Source organism: Charadrius vociferus, unplaced genomic scaffold (genome assembly GCF_000708025.1).
Source record: "Charadrius vociferus isolate BGI_N301 unplaced genomic scaffold, ASM70802v2 scaffold90, whole genome shotgun sequence".
Taxonomy (NCBI): Eukaryota; Metazoa; Chordata; class Aves; order Charadriiformes; family Charadriidae; genus Charadrius; species Charadrius vociferus.
This window is the reverse complement of record NW_009647222.1, coordinates 10519744-10540336: the sequence shown is the minus strand read 5'-3', so window position 1 is coordinate 10540336 and position 20593 is coordinate 10519744. Positions and strand designations below refer to the sequence as shown.

The 20593-nt window shown below is 38.6% G+C and overlaps 1 protein-coding gene across 1 annotated transcript in view; it reads right to left on the bottom strand.

The window, feature by feature from the left end:
- Window positions 1-20593, bottom strand: part of ARHGAP8 (Rho GTPase activating protein 8) — a 58590-nt gene that overhangs the window by 26460 nt on the left and 11537 nt on the right. The window contains exons 3-7 of the mRNA XM_009879711.1: window positions 19096-19183; window positions 16208-16339; window positions 13073-13159; window positions 9175-9273; window positions 7933-8043 (exon numbers count right to left, since the gene is read on the bottom strand). Coding sequence (XP_009878013.1) covers window positions 7933-8043; window positions 9175-9273; window positions 13073-13159; window positions 16208-16339; window positions 19096-19183 — 517 coding nt within the window. The remainder of the gene's footprint in view (window positions 1-7932; window positions 8044-9174; window positions 9274-13072; window positions 13160-16207; window positions 16340-19095; window positions 19184-20593) is intronic.

The window sequence follows — 20593 nt, the reverse complement described above, 5'->3', positions numbered from 1 at the left end:
CATCCAATCTCTTCCCCAGCACTAATATCTGTATATTATCCAGATTTTCCTAGACCGTATTTCTCTTCCTCCACTGCGCATGTTTTGTGTGTCACTGCCCCTAGTGCTATATAAAACAATGCAACTTGTTACTTGAGTGTAATAAACTTGTTAATCCAGCCCCAGACCTTGTTCTACTATTTCAAATACCTAGACCAACTTGCTGTTTGAAAGGAAGTAAGTTGTTCCCTCGGCTGCAGAACTAATGAAGTCGATCGGCTATGGATTTGTATCCTATGTCCTACCTCTTTCCTTATCACAGTAATCCAAGATAATTTTACTCATGCCATCTATATTTTCATTTCTGCCCCTCACCTCTTCATCTTTTATTTCCTCATAAGGTAAGGAATAGCTAATTAATCACCATCTAAACACTAACTGGTGCAGCATCAGACCAAACACAACAGAAAACTGAATTCCTGTTATAGTTTCTCTCCTTCCAACCAATGATTTTTAAAAGCTTGTAGTATTTGTGAGAGCTCTGCTCCTCTGTCAAATTTGGTTGACATAAGCCCATAGCTCTTCTGTGAACCTAACTAAAAATCAATGCACTGAACAAATTTTTCCTGCTCTTTTTCAACAAAGTAGCCATACCAGAATCTAAAGCGTATAAAATTCAATACTGCTTTATGTGTGGGTTAATACTACAGTGGACACTGCTGTATCTATATCTAACAAGAACTGCTTAGGAAAGGGGAATTTTCCTTGATGTAAACAGACATAGGAATTTTGATAGTAAATATAGCCAAGTTTCACAAAACCATGTTCATAACATGATAATTTTAGACATTTGACCAAATAAATTCTACAATGTATGCAATGCACTTGCAGGAAGAAAAACTCTAACAGCGAGGAATGAGTTTAATTCAAATAATCCTGAAGCATGACCTTTTGTATGTTAGTAGTTCTCAGCATTTGCTGCTGCTTGCAAGTATGATCTTTAGATGCAACGATACAACTTCTTATCCTTACACACTGTCAAGGCACCATTAATTTCAATACGAAACAGCACTGCACCTTCTGGAGCAATCCTTCTCTGCAGTATCCTAACAACTTGATAATGGTCAGAAGAAATATTTATGACCTGACTTGTAAGACCAAGTCCAACCTCAATCTTCCCCATTATCACAGACAACTTATGAGAGCTAAACCAGAGGCTGTAAGTGCTTCATGAAAAAAAATAAAATCACTGTCTAGAGAAGGCCGTGGCCTGAAATGCTACCAGAACCAAGTTTACGACCTAGTCCTCAGAGCAGCATCCTCTTCTTAGTCACGGTGACAATCAAGTACCTCTGTAAAATATCTTTCCTAGCAGCAAAATCCTCTTGGCCCCTTTCAGGCTATGTATCCCACCACTCCTAGCCTCTCCCACTTCTTCCAGCAGTTTCGCCCATGGTGGTGACACTGTAGAGCAGAAGGTCAGTGTTAGTGTTACAACCACGCAGGAGTTGTGCAGTGCTCTCAGACCAGCTCCGACACCCAGGTTGCTCTCCCCTTCCCCCTGCCTTCCACCTAGACCCTGGAGAGGAAAAAATTAGCAAGTAACTTTGCTTCAGTACCATGAGCTCTCATACCAGCCCCTGCAAAAGTTGGCCACAGCAAAGGGAACCGAGCCACGCAAACACAGAACACGCAGCCCCCCCCTGCTCTGAAAGGCACCTTCTGTAGCTGAATTATTTTCTCTCGCAGCACATCAGTGCTGTATAACAACCCTGCTGCAACATCGAACAAAACAGGCAGTGACTGTGCAGCTCCATTAATAAATTAGCCTTGCTAATAAAGCACACACGGAAGGAAGTTCTAGGGGTTCTTTGCACAGCATGCAAAGTTGAAATCCCCAGTGAAATCATATCCCCCAGTAAGGGACTAAACAAGAAAAGGGGCTGGGAGATGAGGTCAGTACCAAGGTCAACGTTCAGGATACCGGCGAGGAAAAGCCTGCAGCAAATCAAGGCAAGGGAAAAAACCCCAAGCATTTATTTTAGCCTTTCTAATAGGGGAGTTATAACACACTTCTTGTGTGTCAAATAATTTTGTTTCATGTATTCAGATCAGTACCCTAAACATTTAGGGCAACTTTTATTAAAATTAGTCGAAAGCCTAATTCACTTAAATGGGAACATCATTGAGACTTTAATTTGCTTGGAAGCTGTTACATCTTTATTATTGACAATTTAAGCTCATGGAACCAATTCTCAGTCTCTCTGAAGTTGCACTGATTGTTTTTGCTTTCTTACAGCTGCTCACTCCAGAGGCACCAAATAGCAACCCAGCAGCTTTTTATAAATGTTTTCTAATTATTATTGTTACCCATAAATGTGTTTCCCATTTCAGTGTATAAATAGCAAACTGATTATTTACAGCACTTGCTCCTGCTGAGCACTAGTTTATCTGTCAGAGAGGTGAGACAAATAACCGGGCTATAATTTGTAATAATAAAACCTACACATCATTTTTCTTTTTCTAGGAAAAAAGATACTGTTTCTGCACATCTACCATTTTCTACAGGATCCCCATTTCCCTTGAAGGAAAGGTTTCATGCCCAGTACAATGAAAGAGGTCCTCAAGATAAATGATATTTTAAAATAGAGTAGGATATTCACTGAAAGTCACGTGCAAAGGTTTGTTCTGTTTTTCCAACACTGGGGAAAGCTGGAATGGATATTTTCACAGCATTTCACAATGTGGGACACAGTGTTCAGTTTACCGGACCTAAGGTGACAAAAAAAATAATAGGGGCATTACCTCAGCTAATGTAAATCAGACTGGCTCAGAGGTCAATGAAATTACACCTCTATCCCTCTCTTTGCGGATCCTGTCAAATAATCTGCATTTTTCTTGCCTTGTTTGGGATGATGTGATGAGCAGCTGTGCTTCATGATGGACAATGCAAACTGACATTGGAGATCAGGCGCTACTACAGGCAATTTGAAATGAGAGATCTCTTGCGCTTTCTGCTTAAGAGATGAGCTTAACAGAGCATTTCAGTGCACGGTATAGTCTTCTGTAACTGATTCACAGATCTGAATCATATTGCAGCAACATGTCAGATTCAAGAGGGATCTATTCCAGTAAACACAGCAGCCAGGGAGAACGAGTCCTCCTCACTATAGGATATATGATTAGTTACTGCAACACATTAGAAACAAGTCATTGGGTATATAGACAGTGGACAGTTATCACGAAAGGTCTTTACACATTGTTCTGAAGTGTCATTAAGTATTCTCGGCTGATAATCTTTCTCTCTGCTTTTCCCCTCCTTTTCATTTTTTTCCCTGCTGAGACATGCTGAGATTTGGTTTCGAATGCATTCTTCCTCCCTGGTCATGCATGCGCAGCATGCACAAGCGGAAAGATTATGACCAAAAGGAAAGCACCTTGAAATGTTTATGGTAACAATTCAACAAGCAAAAGCGGTACAGTTGTGGCAATTTTCTGTATTTTCTCTGCCCTCTCTCCCTGTCCATGGTAATAGATAGAAAAACAAAACATTCCCTGTCTTCCCACAAAAGACATTTAATTTTAGATTTTAAAACCAATCAGAGAAAACAGAACAATGTCAATAGCTAGACAAGGTCAACTCTGTGCTGGAGCTCAGCTGTAGCCTTCCTTGATTACAGAGGCAATCGGATGCAGCAACAGGGGTTTATAGGAGCTTGCTGAACATCGAGCAGAGGACAATGATGCTGCTTGGCCCATATAGTCAAATATTAATTCCTTTGAAGTACTGCAAATTTAGGAAGCTTCATTCATGCATTTTAACTGCACTTATCTGATCAACATAAGCAGAAAGTACCCCCAATTTTTCCTTGCCTTTTTAAACATGAAATCTTTATTAATGGACTTTTGGAATAAAAATCCTATTTTTCAGCGTGACATGCAGTGCAAACTAGAGAGGATATAATCTCAATAGCTAATTCCTGCTGCTCTACTTTTTGTATGTGAAGGTAGCTTTGCTGAATGAACAGAAAAATAGTCTTGCTATATCGACACAATACATGAATATTCTTTGAAATGTCTGAATTTATAAAAGCGATAGCTACTGGTGAGTAACAGAAGGGTCATTTTCATAGTACTGTAGTACTCTCCTGTCAGTCTCTGATTACTACAAGCTGGGACATTATCCCCAGGGAAGTATCGCTGTATGCTTGCCCTGTTATAACACTGCTCCCTGCTAACATCTGCTATTGCCCTCTATTGGAGACATAAAGTGAGGCTTGATAAACCTTTAAACTACCTCATTACGGTTGTTATTCTCCTCACTCTATCTGCACATAAGAAGCCTGAATTAGCAAGTTAGAGAAGGACATAATAAACACTAAACATGCAAGCTATCCCACGCACTCTGTGCTACACAGTCTTAAGTACCCGTCAAATCCGAGCATGGATTCCCATTAAGTTATAACTGAAAAATTAAGTGTGGACAAAACCTCCTCAGGAGGACTGTTATGTCTGATATTCCTATGAAGATGAACATTAGTTTCAGTTGTGTTATTCTGTATGTTCAAGAAAATGACACAGTTTTTAACACGAGTTCAAACCTTTAACAGCGCAATTTGGCCACTAGGCAATCCAGGCTGGGGATCAGAAATGCTATGGAAAGACTGTCTTTCAGCAAACTGGGCAAGTCTGCTCTGTACTTGTAGGCATAAAGAATTAAATAGAGAAAAAGCACCTCTTTTTTGGTCCTCCACACTTTATTCTAAAGACATCCTATAAGCCAACTTTAGATGATTTAGCTGCCTTTATTAAGCTCATTTATTATTGTTTGAATTGGCATAGTTTCAGTGGAAACTTCAGGACAACCTGGTACTAGATTCAAGTTCTAGTTGCAAAGACCAAATCACTCAGTCCTCACAGGAGCTCACAATGAGGAAGGTTTTCCACTTCATGTCTGTGCCTAAAAAAGAACACGCTTAAATCTCAGACAAGTAAATTTAAATAAAGCCGGATAGACACTTAAGATGAACTCAGCTTGGTGTGTGTTTGTTTCTTCCTGCCCACAGAGAGCTAAGGATGACACTGAGGGGTTAAAGAGATCAAATGCAGCCATTTTAAATTCAGATTTTGGATCCTGAGTGGATGGGTGTAAGATAAGAAAGAAAAGTTTTGAACTAACCCGATAATAAGCCCTTCAGCTCATTCATAAATTAAACACAATTCAGTATAAATTACATTTCATAGAATTGCACTCCCAGCTCTCACAGACCTTCCATGATTTTTAAATGCCCAGTTGCCTTATGTCATTTTGAAAATCTGACTCTACAAGGTTAAAAATGTCTTTGTGAGTTAACAGATTCCTCCAAGACAAGGCACTGGTCCCAGACAGTCATTTATCAGTGTCTAGATGGAAACCTGATTCAGCTTCATTTTGCTGTCCTAACAAAACAGGTTCCCCCTGCCCCCGCCTGTTGGACAAAATTGAGACATTTTGAACCAACACTTAGTCACTTTTTGCTCTTCTAGTTTTTAATTATAGCTCTGGAAAGTGAATGTATTAGCCAATATAAACTGAGAAAAAAGTTAAATGAGCAAGAGTTAACAGAGACCACATTGCTCACTGCTTTTAGGGAGGCACATTCAAAAGGGTATGGCTTTACCACCTTCCATGCCCAGAAGTCATTGGGATGCCATTATCAAATATCAAAATTAGGCCACCTATCATGGCTTTGGATAAATCCCATTCACCAACCTTTAACTGACTGAATAAAAACTATCATCTCAGAAGTACTGAATCTGATGAAACCTCAGACCTATGGGCCTTATCGCTTCTTTTCTTAAACTAAAGAAAAAGACTCCACAGAGAAACAGTTCTTTAGTGACACTAGCTTTCTCTCAGCAGCATCTCTGACAGTACAATTTTTACTAACTCTAATGAAATACACAGCACACGTATCCCCATAAGCCTATACAAAATAAAATCAGGGTCTCCCCGTAGTTCTCTTCAGAAAAATGGAAGAGCCTCATCCAGGAGAAGACTTCAAACCTGCCTCTTTGCTAGATAGATGTGAGGTCACTGCCATTTTGCCATTATGGTCTATAGAGATCATAACAGGAGGGGGAGTTAACAAAAGCAATTCATTCATCAAAACGAAAGTTGATACATTTTTTGGTTTCAGATTTTAGAAGCTCTCCTCACATATCGTTCCCTCTCCTCCATTAAATTTACCTTTGTTCACAAACACAGTCTAAATTAAGTCCTTTATTTCTCATTTAGAAGTCATAGGGGATTTGTTTATTTATGATTTTTACACAGTGATGCAGCACCTTCTCTTCTGCAAGCAGGAATTTGGACAAGGATGGGCAAACAGAAGGAACAAATATCCCCATGTATGTCCATTTTGGAAACACGAGCTCTGTGAGATGCACCCACACATGGAGGACACCCATCTGTCAGCACCTCCATCATCAGTGCTGGAACCCTCTGGGTCAAAGATGACAGTAATGCCTCGCTTGGTGTTTCTCCATCCACAGATCTTTCACAGAGAAGTATAAATAGCCACCCTTTTTATAACTGGGAAAGCTAAGGCACGCACGCAGCACGGATGTGATTTGCCGATGGTAGCGCAGCTGGAAAGCAGTAGATCCAGGAAGGGTGGCCACCACACCCTCACTACGTGCAGCCCAGCAAAAGACACTGTTCAGGCACAGTCAGAGAAATGAAATATGACTAGCAGACAGTAAGAGTGGCACACAACATGCTCTCTGATTGCATAAGCCTGCGAGAAGTTCAATAGAGCTGCTTGAGCAGCCGGGCTGCGCTGGAGGCAAGTGACAAGAGAGTGCCCTGATGCCTGCAAACAGTCCAGGTTTTACTACTGAAGTGGCGGCATAAAACACTATCCTTCTTAATGACCCAGTGGAGCCCACCTAAAAGATATTCTCTGAATTAGGGAAGTGAGTTAGCCATGTTTCAAGTGTTAGGTTGAACTCTAAAGAGGTATCATAAAAGTTAATGTCACAGTAGCTCTTACACAATAGATATTGATTGTTCTAATTTCAGTCCTTCCAGAGAGGACTAATGCTTAACATTTAACCAGGGGAAAATTATATTTCATATCTCATTTACAGCTGAATCGTTAGAACCAGAAAAGTAGACTGGGGGTGAGAAGAGATTCGACAACTGTCCGTGTATCAGACAGCCTAAATTCTATTTGCTGAATGTGAACAATATTCTTCAGCTGTTTTTGAGAGGGATGCCATAGAAATATGACAGAAATTCCGTGGGTAGGAAGCTAGATGGTTTTGTGGGCTTTTTTGTTGTTTTTTACCAAAATTGAATCTTGTAAGTACTATTGCCATCCCATTCCTTGTGTAAAGTAAATAATTTTTTATACCACATACAGTGCTGTAATCTACGTAAACAGCTGTCAGGGCATTTCTGGAAGAGAATGATTTTATTCATTTCATAAAAATCTGATCAGAACAATATGCGAGCAACAAACCAGCAATATATAAAGGCTCAAGCATCCATTTTAGCTTTATGCAGCCATTATGGAGCCTGAGGTTCTGTTTTGGCTTTGCTATCCACCATCTAAGTATCTCTGAAACACTTTCATACTGCCAGCATCCACCAGCAACAGATTAGCTTGGTGCTCTATCATATATGGGCAAATTTCTGTCCACTGGGAGAAAAGTTGTGCAGCCTATTGGCACGAACTACCAGAAAGATACTGTAAACATGAAGACCAGGCAGATCACAGGGACTGAGACACTTGTCCTGAAAGTCATAAAACCTACTCTCTAGCCTCATAGTTTCGTGGCTTTCAAAGAGAATGAGAAACTAAATATATAATAAACAAAATATTTGCAGACATTCTGTCTGGTGAATCTGCACATTACAGAAGGCTGCAGGATATAGCAATCTCATATTTTAGAAATCTCAGAGCTTACTATTGCAGGCTGACTCCAAATTGCTGGGTAGGCAGAGGTGGCCGCGGTGGAGGAACCTTAACCACAGGTGGCATTTTTCCCTTCTGTTTCCCCCGAAGATTTTCATCGTGTCTGCAAAAATCAAGAAATCATTGATTTTCTGTGCACCACAGTTGACAAACTATATATATATATGAACAGCTACTGGTATTACTCACGATGCTGATTTTCTGACAACAGTGTGTATGCTGCAGGTCTTACAGAACTTGCATTTCATTTAAGCATTAAGGAAATTTTTAAGTAGTATTTGTGGTAGAATACTTAAGCAAGACGCAGAAGAGCTCTTTTGCTTCAGCCAATGGAGTACAGTAATAAATGTGTCCAAAAAATAGGAACACACTATAATTTAACAGCAAAATTCAAACCTATTTGCTACTCAAAATACAACTCCCCTTTCTTTGTCAATCATGCAATCCAATTTATAACCTTAGAGCTGTAAGGTATTTTCTGTTATTCCATATTTACACAAAAGGTGTGTAAAAACCCACCAGGCATCAATAACAGTCATAATCAAAGCTTCCAGTTACTTTCATTCAGCAGTGACATAAAATCACTTCCTGTCAGTACATCAAAGCATTTCCATGTAAAGTGCTGTGTCGAAAAGACTGTTATTGATACTAATACTGGCACTTGACAATTCCAGCCCTATGCATTTCTTTTTCTTTCCCTCTCCCACCCTCTCTCCAGTACTCCTCCCTAACACAGATACACACACAATATAAAAGTACTGGATACACTAACAATAGATGTAGCCATAAAGTTTAAAATCTATCAACCCTTCGCTGACTGGGAATGCTCTTAGCAAAAGGAAGTCACTTAACCTGTTACAATATGCAAGCAAAGAGGTCGTGATTATATTTCTGCCCATGAACATTACATGATACTCATAAGCAGTAATGACATATAGATTGGTTTTGTTAACTCACACAGAAGCTGCATTTATACTAAGAAATGCTCCACAACTGAGATAGAGATGTTCCAAATCTGTAGAAAACTATACAGTGTTCTCTTAACACCCGATGCGCTTCAGCACATCTTTGATGGCAATACAGCTTTCAGAATTAAATCCAACCAAGCACAAATAGGTAAATTAGACTTTTAATCACTGAAGAAATAGGATTAGATTCTGCTTGGAATACAGTGAACAGGATGCAACTCTACCCGAGAAAAGGTGATACAACTTATTTTAAACTTGCCACATACCGGATGACTTCCTGAGGGATATTTAGCTGGTCATATTTGAGATGCTCTCTCAGGTCACTTAAATAGTTCAGGTAAGTGATTTTTTTCCCAAACTTATGACTAAAAAAAAAATACATAAAAAAATAATCACAAAGAAGTATAAAAATCAGCATGGGAAGACCATTTACGAAGGGTTTAGTTTCTATTACAAAAATGTAAGTGCTGATGCAACTCAAAATTAGACTGTAATTGAAGCAGCAGGAGACATAAGATGTATTTCATTTCATATGATCAAACATATACAGTGCATCCCTGAGAGTCTGATTTGAATAAAAATAACTGACTTCCATCTGAATGTTTTGTGATTTGCATAGATATGAAAAACACTGCTTTAAAAGCCACTGAAAAACAGCTCTCATACAGCATTAGAAAGCTTACAAAAAGAACTGTTAACTTAGGAGAAAATGTTACATGGCCAACAGAACAACATGCTTGTGTTATTTAGGCATCCCTCCCTGCCAAAAGACAAAATCATGGGGCTGTAGACACAAACTATGAAGTAGTAAGCAACAGGCAAGATTTTCAAAACGGGGATAGTGTTGGGCCATCAGCTTTACCTATTTTGAAAAGGGCTGGAGAGCTTCTAGGAAACATCATGAATAAGCAGCTTTTTCTACGAGTTGCACAAATTGGAAGCACCAAGTATCACTAGTATAGCTCTTAAGTTTCAGGCAGAATACACTACTTACAGGCTGAGGTGTTCAAACAAAGTTCAGCGACACATTTATACACATTGTCTGAAATAATTTCCTATTTTTTCACGACACGAAATATCTGTCCTGTAATGAAGTGTCAAGCAAAATACTAGGTGTTCATGACAAAAAGTATACTTTGCTGCAACTTACTTTGATAGTAGAATTCCAGAAAAATTCTCTCGCATTAATGAATTCATCCCTGGATTGTCAAACACACATACACACACTCCCTCTAGTGGGAGATGGTACAAATATAAGTCACTTCAGCATTTTCAAAGCTTTTAATTGAAATAAGCTAAAATTTGCTAGCAGGCAAGCTAGCAAGGGGACACTGATGGATATCGGTCCGTGTGTTTACAACTTCGGAGCTCTTCAGTGTGTCTTTATCCAAAAAAGCCTGTGATTTTGATGTCTTACCTAAGCCATGGGCTTAGCACAGAATTCTCCGTAAGTAATCACCTCTGGTAATACAGGACATGTTACAGAACACATTCATTTGTAATTAACTCGTGGGCAATTAGGAATTATTGCTGTTCCTTAAAAATGCCACATCACCACCACCACCTAAACGTATACTAATTTGATAGTAGGTGGGTGGCTTCTGTTAGCTCACACACAGAAACCTTCTCCTCTTATAGTTTTCTTGCAGTTTGGAAAAAATACATTTGACTTAACAGTACCTTTTTGCTCATCTCTTTTGGGACTGGAAAGGAAATCAATCAACTTCTGGAGCTTGAAAAATTCTAAGTATTTACATTTTCTTAAATCTTTCAAATACAAGTATGCTAAAATACTTATTACTTTTGTTCTTCACTCTAATAATTCTGTCATTCGTCCAGCTCTTAGCAAACACATTGTTCACGTCAAAGTACTTAGGCCATGTACTAACAGGTACCAAATGTACTAACACAGCTCCGAAAATAAATGCATGTTTCTCGATAATGGAATTTACTTTACATTTGTGATTTTTATTGGAAACGCTATCTACAAATGAGTCCGGGCTACAATTCAGCAAAGCTAGAAACAGAAAGTCCAGAGGATTTTTCCGCCTTCTTTTTGTGAACTTTGGTTTAATATTGACACCTAAATAAAAGTAGGATCTGCTAAGATAAAGATTATTCTAAACTGGAATGAAAAGGTACTGTGAACAAATTGTAAATTGTACTACTCTAGTAAATTAACAATATTAATCCCGTTTTAGTATCAAATGAGAGTAAAATTGAGGCAAATTGTACGTGGGCACTTTCCCACTTCAGTTTTAAATTTATATGCTTATGTTTTCCTTTACTTGACAAACCCAAACTTGAGTTAAACCAAACCACAAATGCATGTGAGCATTTGGTAATTAAACCATTTTAGGCAGTAAAGAGTGTTTTTTCCTAGCTTCAGCTAATTCCTGCCTTCTGGCTTATTGACCTTTTCAGAGTTTACTCATACTTTCAATTATTTTGTCAGTGCCAGTGTACAAATATCTTTATTTCTGTTGGTCACATATTTTGACAACAGAGAGTAGAGTGTTGCAAAATCAGACTCAAATCAAGTATCCAGGTATGCATTGGTACAAGTCCAGCACAAACAAGAACAGCCAATCCTGATGATAGCAGAGTGTTCAGAAGGTCATGATGATGATGCATCTAAGATGACAAGTCCCGGTTTGAATTTTCTATGCTAGATATGAATGCTTAACCTTATCAGAATCACCCATTTTCATATCCAAAATTAAGGATATAATTGCCAGTGTATCATTTTTTTTCCAAGAAAAAAAAGTATTCGTCTTATTTACATAGACATAGTAAGATCCAGGGAAAATGATTATTTGGAGCAGGTACATTTAAACTTCTCTTTTGTAAGAATTAGCTGCCAGTTATTACAGTACAATTATTACAAGTCATATAACACAGTTGTTGTCCAGCTGTGGCTCCACTGAGTGCATTAACATGCACAGAATGAAAACCATTGGTGTCCCCAAACCGCTTGCTCGGACCTATTCCCAAGGAGCTCTCAGCTGCCTCTGAGAAAAAAGTTTCTTTTACTTAAGTGCTGTACTGTACATCTAGAGGAGTTCTGGTTTTATTGTTGGTTTGTGTTCTTTTCTACAAGGCTCTCTATACCCATCCTACAGCAAATCAGGAACAAAAAATATCCATCCCCACTCCTGAGGTACTACCAGCTACTGGACCTCCTGCTTCTGTCACATTTTTCCCACCATTGGTCTATGTCCTGCATCTCTGGCGTTTATTTTACTGCCAGTTAAAATAAAGATCTATAGTCAGTCTTGTTTCAAGAACAGCATATTCTGGAAGGATTTTTAGCTGTAACTACTTTTTTATTTTCACATGCTTCTTACATGTTCTGATCTGTCTAAAAGTTAAACTTCCCCTTTCTAATTAATTAGCTTTCTACCAGTCAGAACTGAATCAATTGCAAGGTACTGTAATAGTTGTTTCACTATGGCTTCTCAAGATAATCTGTTTTCGTCCTTCAGCCCTGAGGACATTCATAACATAATCCGCAAAATGCTAGAATTGTTTTGAAAGTGGCAGAAGTTCAGGAGCAGAAGCTAAGAGAGCCCACCCATCCTAGCACTTAGCATTATCTGCCCATTGTTGCCGGTTCTTTGTAGGTAGCATCAATTTTTACCATGCAAAGAAAAAGAATGCACCACTAAAACACATCCACCTTCACCGTTATACCATCCACCTCAAATTCTTATGGGCACTTCAGGGCTTATCCATGAACTTTGAATACACATTCTTATTCATCTCGGCACTCGAGATCAGACCAAAGGTTAACCATCTATTATCTGCTTTACCGTACCACCTAGTAACTCCAGTCACGGACCCAGTTCTATTGTGCTAAGTGCTGTCAAAGAAGACAAAAAAAGTCATTCATGGTCCGCAGAATAACTATGTTTTAAAGTGATATTTACTTTAACATATGAGTAAAACTACTATGAATTGAGACTCCCAGTTCTTAGAAAGAACTCTACCCTATTATTCATACCCAAGCTTATGCTCACCTTACTCATTAGTTCAAGACAGTTTAAATGGCTATTGTGCTGTTACCTGACATATTTTACCTCAACCCTTTTTAAAAGCAACTTACTAGAGAACAAACCATCCTTAAACTAAATGGGAAAATGTGTTGAATAAACTGCCAAGTACCTTATAAGAGGTTTAAAGATATTCCACAGAATTTTTATGAAGTTGGTTGGATGTACAACATAGAGTGCTTTAAGGTTTTTCTTATACCTAGGAAAAGAAAATGAAATTGTTAGAAGACTTTTGAATATCACAGACAGTAGAACTGAATAGCTACAACTGAATGGGAGGTATTAATACAGGAACATTATACAGCAGTCTTTTCAAATACATTAAAGAGACTTAATTCAGAAGAAACTGAATGTAAAATGAAAAAAAACCCCAATTTTAAAAAATGGACAGTTTTGATGATACAATAGTAGGCCAAGATAACACTATTACATTCCTAACCAATGTCTGCTGTCTCATAGGTTTAATAACAGGAGGACAGAAAGGAAATTAGGCAACTCAAAAAAAAATTGAGAAGAGAATGAAAAGTCTATAAAAAATTCTGTGATATAAAAAATTACTTTTCATTATCTCCCTTTATTTTCTGCTTACAGGATTTTCATGTTGGAGAAAATTTCTAAAATTTTCAGATACAAAATTTACATCTAATCTTTTGTTTTTACCACTACTTTTGTCTTTTTTTGCTAGTAATTACTAAAGGTGAAGCCAACTGCACACTGTTCTATTTTGGATGGTCCCCTTTATATGAAACAAAAGCCTTTCTCCGTTATAGCATTGCTTGATTCTACTCTGTCATATCATGATAAATCAACAACAGATTCTAGTAGGCTGAAACTGAAATGGAAACCAGGCTGCACAAAAAGACTCTGCTCTTATTCAATGCTATTGCAAAATGAAACTGAGAAATGCATAATGAAATATCCTGCTTTTATATATAAATTGTTACTTATTACTTTGCCAAGTTTGCTTCCCAGTAGGGACCACCCCTCCTAAGTTTTCACCATTCATTCTGAGAAAAAAAAAAACACAATCATGGGAAAAAATGACTGTGAACTCCTAAGAAAAACCTTCTTGTAAGAGGTTATGACAAGAGGCAGAAAAGGGACCAACTCAGCAATCACAACAGTTTTTCCTTTTGGGTTTTAATTGGGCCGATACATTTTTGATTGAAAAAAGCATTGTTTTCACAAAGCCACTATCATACACAAGCAAACAACTGTCCCTGTGCAATTGGCACCACTGTGGATAGGAACCCAAAATCAACAATAAAGACTAACAAGCAAAACACCTCAGTTGCTTTACTGAAGTTTCTATTTTAAGTTTGCTTTGTATCTTGAAGCAATGGGCATAAGCCATTGCTTCTGTGAAAGTTCACACACTTCATAGTTTCCTAGATTACAATTAAATGTCCACAAGACTTTACTGAGCCCCTGCTGTAAACCTTCAAAGACAGATCTGTTCTTTTGAAACTGTTCCTGTGGCACATTTGCTTCCATGATACTAGCGAATTACTATCGTCCCTTCTACTTTCCTTTGTTCTCTCTTTCCTTTAACCCTCAAAACACACACAGGGTAGAAGTCTGAAAGGTGCTTCCCCTCACCTCTGGCTAGTACAGCAGAACATACACCTAGGGCTGTGAATATCGCTTTGAGTTTCTCAATGACAGTACACTAAGAAATCCCAACTGTGAATAAAATGATGGGTGTACGGTTGGCATGGTTTTGCCCAGCTGCCTGGGCTTCTCTGTTCCTTTTTGGTTCTTCTGCTTTCTGGGTCAGGGTAGGGAACGGAGAAAACAGATTTGGCATAAATGAGAGGGACTTTGTACAGGTGAAACGTACGTATGTCAGAAGGCAACAAAACTGAAGAAGATACTGCCTTCATACTTCCTCTCCCCATACAGCAACTTTAAATTTAGCTTGGGATTCTCCTAGAAGGAAAACAGTACAGTAGGGCAGGCTTCCAACTCCATACACTGCTTTTTTTTTTTCAGGAATTGTCAGTGCAGGCCAAAACCCAGTATTGTAGTCCAAATCTCTCACCAAAGACAAAATATAAGAGATCCTTCACCTTTCTTCTCCCTTACCCAATCCCAGAAAAAAAAAAAAACAGATACACTGTACTAACCATATTTGGAAACTCAGCAGCAAAACCAAAAAGCTTTCTCAGTCTGTTGCTCAGTGGAGAGCAATATCTCATGCACAACCTCATCTTCTTGCTTAGTGGGTTTTAGAGTCTCAGGTTATTGGGTGAGATTCAAAAGAGTCTGAGCTCTGGCACTAGAGCACCGGAAGGCATTTTGCACATCTCAACTTCAATTTTGAAAGCAGGGTGCGCAGTCCTGTGAAATGCTCAGGCATTTACATCCCAGTCTAGGCCAGAAACACCCAACAACCTTTTTCATGGCATCTTTTATGATATTTGCTTCTTGTTTCAGCTCCAAAATTGAAAAAGTCAAACATGTATGATCCATCCCCCCAAAATGCACCTGCACACATGCTCTCACTATCAGGAAAGAGCTATTTTTGCTTCCAGTCATGTTGCCCTCGAGGCCAACTTACAAGCAAGTAGACCAAGTAACAACTTGCAAACTAGACTAACTGACTTCAGCATAGGAACTTTCCGCTCCACAGGAAAGCATGCATTTTCAGAGAATAAACATCAGAACTTTAGTTTACACTGTTAAAATGCTGCTTATCTAGGAGCTTTGGCCTTGACTGCACCCTAACCAACTAGAACATGAAGCCATGAGCCATAGCCATTGTTACTCCAAAGGTCAGGCATATACGAGCACAGCGGTCCCTTCGGAGCTTTACATATAAAAACCAACGAACGCCACAAGGGTGGAGTGATACGCACTGTTAAAAACTAACCTTTCCTGTTTTGTATACAACCTAGCCTCAGGATGATCAAAGGTCCAAACACAACTGTGAGATAATCGAGAATGACCACTAATAAGTTGTCACAGGTATCTCATTCAATAGTGCACAAAAAGGGCAACGGCTCTTGGTTTTGTTCCCAAGGCTTTTTATAACTTTGGATAATCACTGCAGCACTCAGGCCATTCCTTAGTACTGCACAGAAGACACTTAGAAGACACCAACAGCACCAATATCATCACAAGAATTTGCAATGGCAAAATGAACTCAGTTAGTTGCAGGCAGATCAGGAAGATACGCTTCCTTCATGGAAATTAGTTACAGACATTACACAACCCAAGGAGTAAACCAAATATTTTGGAGACATACTTCCTGTCAAATTCTTTGTAGGCTGTTTGTAACCATTTCAGAGATGGTTTATTCAAACTCTTCAGGCCATAGTGAAAGTAGACGACCGTATAATCATTCTCTACATACTGGTCCAGAGTATACTTTAAGTACCTGAGGAGAAAGGGAACATTTTAGTTTTAAGAGAGTTTACTGGATGAGATTTTTAAAGCAGTAACTGAGAAACAAAATGTGCTGGTTTTGCACAGAATGCTAGTGACTGCAAATTCATGTTTGCTTCAATTTATTTATCTAACAAGTACATCTTCCTCTAGTGGCAGTGTTGCCAGCAATTCCACATCACTGCAAAGCCTGCAATTTGAAAGAACATATTTAGTTACAAAAACTACAGTGCTCATGAATCATTAAAAGATGAAGACAATATGGGACTGTGTTTTCCAAGACATTTTTAAAAAGATGCATTTCAACTGACTGCAACTTCTATTTTGCTTTCTTCTGGTCTTTCTAAATTCCTTCCTTTTAGCCAAGCAAACACTGTCATTTTGACTTTTCAAAATAAAAGAGAATAAATCTTGGGTTTTCCTCTCAATTTAAAACTTTTTGAATACTTGAAAAATCCATTAGCCCTAATTACTGCCAATTACAACTTGCTACTGTAAATTGTTTTCTTGAATGTATTTGCCTCCTTTGTTTGTATTTTGGGGACTGTGTTCATAGATCATTTCCTTTAAAACTAATTTAAAGAACTACACTACTTATCCCATCTTGAAATAATACTGCATGTTTTATAAGCAGATTTCTTTGTGTTCATTCGTTTATGGTATAGTTTAAGATGCTTTTGTCTTCCCTTTCTCCTACAATTGAGAACACTATATGCCCTATTACACAGCTCAATGATTCAAATAAAGCAATGATGTAGGAGTACAATCTGGCCTCATCTCTTGCTGCGTCAGGTTTCAACTTTCTCATGTCATTCTCAATGCTATCTTATTATTCTGCAACAGAGCCCCAGCTATTTCTCTTAATTGTATGTAAGCGATTTTCATTCAATAAAATAGATATTCCATGTGCCATTTGTTCAGTTGTGGCTATCTGCAAGTATCAAGGCCACTTGGACTACACAGCTTTGCATGGAAAAGCCCATAACTTCGCTCTTATGCTGTACTCCCACAGTCTCACTTATCTGCTTATTCCCTCAGCAAATCTTAGACTGCGAATTGCCTGGGACTGCCACTGCAATTAATATAATGCTGTTTTGATCCTAGACTTAAGTATTAATGGTATTTTAATGAAGAAGTAGTAGTAGTAACAGTCATTCTTCAAAAAAAAAGAGTTCAAAAATAAAATATATGTAAACAGATACTGTTAGGTACAGAATGCCTTGTGTTTTATTTTACAGCATGTAAATTCATTGGCATATCACATACAGGAAAGCCTGTATTTCTAAAAATAAATTGAGAGAATTTTGTGGGCATAAAATAACCAGTATTTTTGTACAGTCGATTACCTGTTCCAGGGCTGTAACAGAATTGCAGGGACACTACAAAAGCTTTACCAAATCAATTCTTTAAGTGATTTCATCACAAAATAACTACCAATCCAGGTCTACTCGGCAGTTTTTCCTCAAAACCCAACATCTGGGTCTAACTACCCAAAAGCAGATCACTTGATAGCTATATTGCTAGCTTCACATTCGGACACCTGCCTTCAGTTCCCTCTTAGCACAGACATCCCAAGTGAATTTGTTGTGGACTCAGATACAGGAAAGCATGTAAGTGTTCAAGTCCAGAAGAGTCTAAGGGCTGGAAATCCTAGTTTCATGAAGGTGCCTCCTCGCAGAACTGAGGAAGGGTTCTTAGACCTGGTAGCAACATGGTTTGTCACACTCCTTTCTTTGGCATTTCCTATTAATGACTGCAGGTAGCTCCTCTAGGTGAGGAGCTGACTGGCGTGGCTCTTCCTCCTAGGCACTAACGTTCCCTCTGTGCTACACAGAAACTTCTGGCATAAGGCTGTGGAAATCACCCTAGGTGTGAAGAGCATACAAATGAAGCAACATGGTCTCAAACACATCTCTTAAATAACCTGCCTTCTAATCCCTCTCTGTTTCTGAAAAGTTGAGATAAGAGCACTTCGGTCCTTTCCAAAGGTGGTGTGTACTGACAGCTGAAAGGTGCTTAAACATTTTGGCAATGGAGGCTGTACAAGAAATCCAAATTGGTTTAAAATGCTTAATAAGAACAGGACTGTCACGGCAGAACAGATCTCCTTGTAGTGACAAACTACAAGGCAGAAACATGTCCTGGTACCTTGCTGCAGCAAGTTTATACGGAAGAATGTTGTGATTTTACATATTCACAATCTCTTTGAACACAAAACCCCAAACACTACAAAGTGAGATACATATAAAAATGTTAAGCATTATATATTCTACATAATGCAGATCTTTTTATAAAAAGAGGAAAGCCACTAAGATGTAAATAACTAAACAATGCTCTTGCTGAGTGATTTAGGAGATAAAGTATAGGAAATTAAGGCAAACACTACTATTCATGAAAACATATGTACAGAGCACTAAAATACTAGAATTTCTCTTTCATTGGTCCTCATGATAAATTCAATTTTTCAAATACTATTAGAATTCATTAATAAAAATTAAGACAACAAGTTAATTTCAGTACACAGTGAATTTCTTCTTCTAGTTATGATTCCAGGTGAAGTAACTCTGGCAGTTTCATCCACACCTCATTCAGTTAATATTAACACTAGTAGGGTCCTACATCCTTTTTTCATTTCACTCCCCGCCTCCTGCTTTTCCTCCCTGAGAGCTCATTCACCTGGAAACAAACTAATAGGAGTTCATGTATAAAATGTAAAGTAGTCCACGCAGGAGATTGAGAGAAACTTACTCCAGCAATCTGGTGTGATTGAGCTGATGGGAGGGGGGCATACGGCAGCAACTGAAGGTAATCACCTTCCGTCCAGAATTGTCATCACCTATTGAACAAAACAGTTAGTAAAGACAACGCTTATTTACTTATGCAATGGGACTTCAGTGATCTGAAGGAATGGCTTGTATCTTCTGGCATTTGGGGTTACCTCTATCTCCCATCATTATTCAAAACATACTGCAAAACTTCCCTGTCAAATCACATGTTGCCTACAGAAAGCAATTTGGCAACCGCTGCAGCGCAACAAAGCAGCTGCTGGGCAAATGCGGAAGCTAAGCTGAGAAAGTCATATTCAAAGGTGGTTGGTGGTGCTCAGCTCCTGACAGGGAACATTCAAGTCCTCCTGCAGCTTTCAGTCATGGAAGAAAACAGGCCTGCTTTCCCCAGGAGTCTTGGAAGCGACCTCTTTTAAAACTCTTCATGCTTTATTTCTGGAATGTATCAGAATACCGCTCTGCCTACAAGCACTTTGGGCATTTGCTTTGTCACACATGTAAGTCAGATTTTTTTTTTAACCAATGTAAGCTTTCTTAGATACTCTTTTCCAGAAGCACCACTACATTCAGATCACATTTAAAACGCAACAAGCAAGGCATACAAACACGCTTTTCATAACCTGAAGATCCCCAAGTGTCCTTCCCTTCGTTCCTCTGACAAAGCATATATTGCTGCACTCAACTTCATTTACTCCTTGACTCATGACAGCGTCACCCACGCTGTCTGTATAGACAAGGTTGGTGTTCATGCCATGCCCACCCCACACCCAGGTTCCACTATCTGGAAAGCCAGGCACAGAGGTTAAATCATGCTCATACTGAAGGTAACTCAGCACTGAAGACTGTGAGGTGTTTAACATTTTAACATTTATCTACATGAAAGATGCCATTCCTTTTAAAGCAATACAGAAACATCCCAGAAAATGTTTAGACTGGATTTCTACTTCAGACATTCTTGGTCTAATTTCAATGTTCAAACTAAATGATATTTAATACTGGCTTCTATTGCCTCTAAAACATCAGAGTTTAGCTTCGATATCTGTAGGAGTACAATAAAGCTAAGAATTGAGGGTATTTTCGATATTCTTTATAATTCTGTAGCTCCCCTTCTACTCCTAATCAAGTGAGTAGTTGTAATGAATAAACAAGTAAAAAAAGAAGTAAAATGGGGGAAGTTAAATCTGTAATGGATTCACTAAACAAGTAAATAAAATCATATGAGCATTTCTATGAAAACTGGTTAGAACAGCTTCAGACCGCTTCTTAAGCTGTTTCTAATTTGTAGCTTTGCAAACACACATTTTCCACGAAAACCCATCACTGACAGTAATACGCTTTCCTCCATTCAACTCAGGAAGAGGCGACTGTCCTCACCTAACAGATTCCACACTACAAAAAAACCATCCTGTATCTGCTTTGTCTAATTCCTACCTAGTTGTGCTCAAAAAAGGTCATGATGG